Here is a 6,901-nt window from a genome sequence, read left to right as displayed (position 1 = left end):
TGACAGATCTTTTTAAATACATAAACTAGATTCTGTAGAAACCTGAGTGAAATTTATATAGAGAAAGATTTCTGCTCGGTTCATGTTTGCAGACATGAATCTGATTCAAGGTAAGGATCAGAGGGGTTGGTTCTTGGCAGTGGGGGCTACCTGCTGTGAAATTCTAGTTTGGGATTTAATCTTAAATCATAAATTCGTTCAGTATGAACCTGGAGGCATCAAGCACCGACTCGTCCGGCAGAACGAAATGCGTTAAAACATAGATAGAGGTTGACATTTTTGCTTTCGGATCCTCTTGCATAACCCACAGACGAGCAGCTGTTATCAAGGAGCGTCTGGAAAAAATAATCTCCAGTCGACAAAAGAAGGAATCACGTGACCCGTCATTGCTGCAAAAAAACGTATAAATTTAAAAAATAAATAAATAAATAAATAAATAAATAAAAATGACTGCGTTCGCAGCAACACGACGGAGTAAACGCGTCTGACCGAGCCCGATCTTCCCTCCGCTGCCGATCGGCCTCGAACGATCCGTCGAGGATTCGTGCCGGAAGTGACGTCATCGCGCCGCTCTTTCAAATGTGAAAAAAAAAATGGAAAGAACGCACTGACGTAGGAGCTCTGACGTATGGTTAACCTTGGCAACAGTCTGAACAATAAATACAACCAGTTGGAGGTGCAGGAAAAATACAGCTATTCCTTATGGAGGCTAATTTTAGACATCTTAAATTAATTTTTAAATTCTGCAGGAGATTTACACTCATCTACTGAGAAAATGCTTATGTAAGCAGAGTGTTTCAAGTTAAAACAGACAAATGTTTGAATTTAAATAGTACTATGTTTTATTTACATATCATACAAACAACATTCATCTTTACTCTTTTTTTTTTTGTAAAAAAATAAATTTAAAATTTCATAAATTAAAACCACTAATGTTTTCACAGAAAACTTCATACGAGATAGATCACTCAGACCATGGTTAAGACAGCACATTCATGTTTTAAATTTCACAAACAGTTCACAAGTACTCTCACGTTCCATCAACCAGAATATAAACTGGATCAATAATAACTATTGCTCTGAACACACATCAACACTAATACAAGTTTATCTAGCACCATTAAAATCATATAGGAACCGATAAAACAACTAGGTGGAATTAGTTAAAACATGCTTTTTAACTTGCTACATTGGTGTAATAGGCAAGTATAGATAAAGGCAAATAAAATCGTAATTATTTTTCCTGGTACAAGTCCATTCCATAGCCCTGTGATCTGCACATCAATCTAATACATAAAAAGAATGTGCTTTATAGGAAGTCTGATGTTTTTTGGGTGTTTCTTTAAAGGGCTAGCAGCGTGGGGGAGTTGAGAGAATCGGAGGAATGGTCGTTGCTGTTGCTTCCCCTCCTGTGGGCGATGCCACAGGTGGGGAAGGTCTCCGTCTCTGGGAAGGTAAACATGAAAGAAGATGTGAAGGTGGTGCAGGCGGGTGAGGAGGTCACCGCGGGCATGCACAGGGGCTCAAAGTCACTATTACATAGAGGAGTGTGAAGGGGCTCCCAGTCCTGAGTTGTGTAGATGGAGTTAGACAGGTCGACCTCAGGCACTGACCGCACTGTCTCCATCTCCGTCTTCGCCAGCAGATCCAGAGACTCCTCGAGGACGGAGGCGTCCAGGTCTGTCATCTTGACCATGTTGTTAGAATTAGCAGTGGAGACGCAGCTGTTGATACTGCTGGAGAAGATCGAGTTTGAGGTTGAGGTAAATGTTGGTGGAGAGGAAGTATTAGTGGATGCATCTTGAATTGTAGCCTGTGGCTGAGAGGACACCTTGGTGGTGAGGCAGGGAGACATGGAGACCACAGAGAAGTCCGTGTCCAGGTCTGAAGGGATTTTGCAGATGGGTTGGTGAGCAGCCAGAATGAACTCGAGCCTTTCTTTCTCCTTCATCAGTTTAGCAATATCATTTTGCAGGTTGGACTTTTCATCCTCTAGCTCATCAGTTTCCTACAAGGAAGAGAGAAACAAAGGAAGTGGCATTAACTTGACTGTTGGATAACACTTCTATTGACCATTGCGAGAATTTTGAGGAATGATGGTCAATCTGTGGGACACTTACAGCCTGGAGAGTGTCTGTGAGCTCTCTTCTTCTGTTACGACATTTGGCTGCAGCCTGCTTGTTCCTCTCTCTGCGAATTCTTTTCTTCTCTTCCTCCTCGGGTGTTGTCTGCACATAATAAAAGAAAAAAAAAGGTAAGTCTTCAGCTTTTTGATAATTGGTACACAGCAATGTTACTACTTGTTAGGCAACACCTAAAGCAAAGAGTGTGATAATAATTACCTGTTCCACTCTGCCCCTCTTGATGGAGTTATGAGCCCTAGATGCTGCAGACCTCATGGCTGGTCTTGAGTAGGCAGGACTGGGCTTGTATGGAGGAGCTCTGTGAGACGGGGCCACGGAGGAGATGAGAGGCTGAACCATCCACTGCAAATCAGGGCTGGTTGAAATGGCTGTGACCGTAGGGATGAAGGAGGAACCTGATACTGTCAGGTCAGTAAAATCCTGTGGATAATAAAGCAAAGAGATCATCAGCTTATTTCGTACTCATTCAGGATAGGGGCTCAGTGAAGATGTCTGAATGAAAAAGTGGATCTAAAAAAAAAACTATGTGGTTTAAAAATATCCATATGATGTCAGCAGTGACGTTACAGTCGCTCTGAGGAGATTCCAGGTGAATGAATGAACTCGCCTTGCACTAACTGCAGTCAGTGTGCGATTTTTCAGCAACACATATTTAGAAATGTAAGTTTCGGGAGGATAATGTAATCAAATCTTATTCGTCTTTATATTTCCTGAAGTATATCTTACATGTCGATCAAAAGAAATATAAATATCATATAAGAAATTAAAAGTATTTGACTGAACGTACCTGAGATTGGGGTGATCCCACGCTGGAGTAAGATTCCGCCGGGGACGCATAGTATGTCAGGTTGTCCACGGACGGTGAGGCGGTGCTGCAGCGGGAGGAAGAATCGCACTCCGTGTTGAAAGCGGTAAACATCATCTTTTCCCCCCAAAAAAAGCGAGTTGTTAAGATCCTTCAAAATTAAAGATCGGGATCCTGTTGGAAAACTGGGGAAAACTGTCGTCCTCGGTTTCTACTCTCTTATCGCTGCTCTGAAAGTTTGACTGCCAACTCCGGCAGTTCGGATTCCTTTTATAGACGGGATGACGTGGCAAGTGGGACGTTCCTCACCCGTGGCTGCGATAAAAAAAAACACTACAACAGCGACATAACAACGCTTCAATATGCTCACATATTGTTTTAAATACCATTTTAAACAACAAATGATTAATTTATGATGTCAGTTCGTGATGTTTCGTCTTTACATATAAAGCAAATAAATGATTGTTAATGGAATATTCCGGTAACGGGATCCCCAGTACGTCATTTTCCAAATATGGTTCATCCTGTGAAAGGGGCGGGCCCTGATGGGAAATAGACAAGCGTCCCAGATTGGCCGACAGCGACACGACTTTATGTAAGACAACAAACATAGAGGCTGCTGTGTGAACTGAAGACTGTGGTAACAGTCAGCAAAAGAACAGCATCGAAACAAAAGGGCATCAAAAGTCAATTTAGAATTTATTTGACTGTCCTGGCGTAAGTTTTTCCAAACAAACTTATCAAAACACAGTGGTGGAGTACTTTTATCGGCTATTTTGATAGTTCAGTTCCATAGTACACTTATTAGGGGTGTTTTAATTTTTCCAATGATTAAATGGTAGATATTTTCTATATTGAATATGTGAAAGCAAAATAAATCCTACTGTGATTTTGCAAGTAGTCTCAAAATTCTCATGTGTTGCGTCTATTAAGTGTCCTGTGAGTACCTGGTGTATGAATGAACCCGTTTCAGTATAGTCCTGGCCTTGACCGGCATAGACTGAGGTCTTCATTACTACACCTGAAGAATATAGAAAGAAGACGATATCCTTGGTTTTCCCAGTTGCACATATTTCCCAACAGATTTTGTTTTTCTTTCACACTACACTATTTTTTGTCTCCATAAAAATATCACAATTTGGCCAACAAACAATTAATATACAATTCTTCATTGAATACAATGCTAAATATTAGGATGAAACAGACATGGCCAAGCCGATCATTCTTGTTGAATTGTTGAAGTACACAACAATACTTTCTTTTTCATCATTTAAATCAGTAATATTTTTTTAAATGAGTGTGTCTTTCCTTAGAGGTGGCATCCACAAGACTCATGAAAAGTAATCAACAAGCAGACATAAAATATAAATAAGACCAAGGTGAAAAATGAAGGCCAAAAAAATTTAAATTGAGCATTTTTAATGTGATTCTATTTGGCTTCATCTATCTTACTTGAGAGTTAACGTACATCGTGAATTGGCAGGCAACAAATGCATGATACTCATTTACATGAAATCCAAAACAGTTCCATGTAAACACACACTGTGAACACCATAAACACACACTGGATTAGAGGCAGTAAATTGTATCAAGCCCTCAGGTAAGGCTTGTACTTTTTATGAACAATCCAAGCAAGGGCGTGTATAGTTGCACAGCAAGCTGGGAACTGGTTTTTTCTATGTACTTTTCCACAACACTGTGCTCACCCCTGTCAAAAAGGAGTTCCCCAAAGACGTAGAGGGAATTCTTTGTGTATTTACACCATCAGTTACTTATGCTGAGCAAACATTCTGGCTTTATTTTTCTTTTTAAAAATTAATTATATTGTTCTTTTCAGTTTTTTTTCCCATTCATGTAAATTTCACAATAAAATTATATAATACTCTTTTTTTCTGTTGACTAGCCATTAATGGGGAAGTATGCCTAGAATGAGCACAAAGACCCCCACCCAATTTTATTGGGTCAGTAGCATTTTAGTGCTATATTTATACTGTTGTAGTTAAGTTAATATTTGTAAAAAGTGCCAAATTTGCATTAAATAAAGCCAAAACTTTGTTCCGAGGCCATTATTATAGCGTCAAAAACCATGTTACTTTTTAATTTTCATAGGGGTCCTTCAGGCAATGCCTCTGACCTCTCACTGATCTGAACAAGCCAAAGATTTGTTGTTAAGAATAGATTAAATGAGGGTTAAAGTACCATTTATTCTTGTGTTAAGTGTAAATGTTAGTGCTATCAATGTAGGCTAAAGGGTTTCGTACCTTTCGTGTTTTGTTCAACATTCCCGGTTGGCATAGCAACACTCCACCCCTTCACGTCAGTGACGTCTACATTTTGCATAGTAACAACGATCGTTTGTATTGTTTTGACGGATCACTCAGTGACGTAAAATGAAACCGTCTGCGCAGAGGCTCCACGCTGCGCCTATGTGAGTGTAGAAGGTTCTAGAGAATCGCGTCAGAGTGAGACGTCTGTCTCCGGAGGGGCTCGTCTCTCCGCGGTGTGTCCGGGCCAGGACCGAAACGGGACACCGTTTAATCAGCAGGCCGTAAACCTGGGGACCGCCGATCGGTTTGTTTGCCTGGCAGGAGCTTCTAAATCAACAATGCTGACCCGTTCAACAATATTGTTTGTGCCAAGAATAGTTGCAAGCTAGTTATATATTAAAGGTGTGTACAATTACAACACGGAACACCAGCTAGTATTCATAATAATAATTAATAAATGACACCAGATCAGTTAGGGGTCATTTGACAGTCATTGAAAGTCCAGATAATGGACAAATGGATATAATCTTCTATTCATTTAATCATAAACTTTCAGTATTTTAATGCAATTCAGGGAGTTAGCCGAGCTGAGTTAGAAGTCGTGCTTTTTTAATTAATTTCTGTAGAAAACATGATGCTTTTATACTGCAGAGGTGGAGTTATTCACTCAAGCATAGTTAATTTGGGTGATGTACCTAACTTTTCAAGATGATGTCATAGAGTCTAAAAATAAACTCCGCCGATTTGTGCACTTTCACGCCCGAGATGCTTCACTGAAAACACATTAGAGGGGTACTGGGGGTGGGGGGGTGGGGGTGTCTGACCCCTGAAACCCCCTGAACTTCAGTCTCTGGCATCTGAATGGGCCTAAGCCGACCACCTAATGACGTGCCGGTAAATGAACCCAGATGGGGCTGTGACTGCCGGGAAGCAGTCGGGAGCGCAGCCCCTGTGAGCCGAAAAGAGGCCCCCACCGTTCATCTTCTATCGCTTTCACTATAGCAATGAGGTCAACTACAAACACAATCAATCCATTTTCTTACAGGAGCTGCATTAGAATTGGAATGGGGCCATGTGCGGAAATGACGGTAGCATAATATGTGTCACTTAAATTACATCACAATTTATAAGAACGCTTATCGGCTGCGGGGATGCCAAGATGCGTGACAGAGAGCAACAAATGTGTTTTAATTAATGATTGATCTGAGGAAGTCAATAAATATGTATCATATGCAATAACCTTTAAGTGTAAAACTGTGAATCGTGATTTATTTAGACGAGTCGGTGAAAAGGTCGGGTGAAGCGCGGGGGTGCGCTTCTCTTGGGGTCATTCATGAACTTCTGTTCTGAATTCTCGTTTTCATTCTTTCACCTAATGACGTTTTAAGAGGTCCAGTCAGTGACGGTGGGGCCAGGAGGAGTTTGTTTCACTTTCTTTTGTGACAGTGAACGCGTGGGGACACACACACACACACACACACACACACACACACACACACACACACACACACACACACACACACACACACACACACACACACACACACACACACACACACACACACATCATCCACGCGTCCGTCTGCGCGCTCCCTGTGCGCCACAGCGCGCCGCCTGTTCAGCGGAAACACCATATATGGCTCGACAGGTCCACTTGGCGATTGGTTGCTTTACTACAGCGAAAA

The 6,901-nt window shown here is 41.3% G+C and overlaps 1 protein-coding gene across 1 annotated transcript; it reads right to left on the bottom strand.

Moving 5' to 3' along the window:
* Nucleotides 1-818: 818 nt before the first annotated feature.
* fosab (v-fos FBJ murine osteosarcoma viral oncogene homolog Ab) lies at nt 819-3,198 on the bottom strand. The gene is made up of 4 exons (XM_068342788.1): nt 2,932-3,198; nt 2,343-2,564; nt 2,121-2,228; nt 819-2,008 (listed from the first exon to the last, which is right to left on the bottom strand). The coding sequence occupies exons 1-4, from the start codon at nt 3,064-3,066 to the stop codon at nt 1,343-1,345; spliced, it is 1,131 nt and encodes a 376-aa protein (XP_068198889.1). The 5' UTR covers nt 3,067-3,198; the 3' UTR covers nt 819-1,342.
* Between the last annotated feature and the right edge of the window lie 3,703 nt (nt 3,199-6,901).

This window comes from Antennarius striatus, chromosome 19, assembly GCF_040054535.1.
Source record: "Antennarius striatus isolate MH-2024 chromosome 19, ASM4005453v1, whole genome shotgun sequence".
Classification (NCBI taxonomy): Eukaryota; Metazoa; Chordata; class Actinopteri; order Lophiiformes; family Antennariidae; genus Antennarius; species Antennarius striatus.
This window is presented reverse-complemented; position numbering and strand designations above follow the sequence as displayed.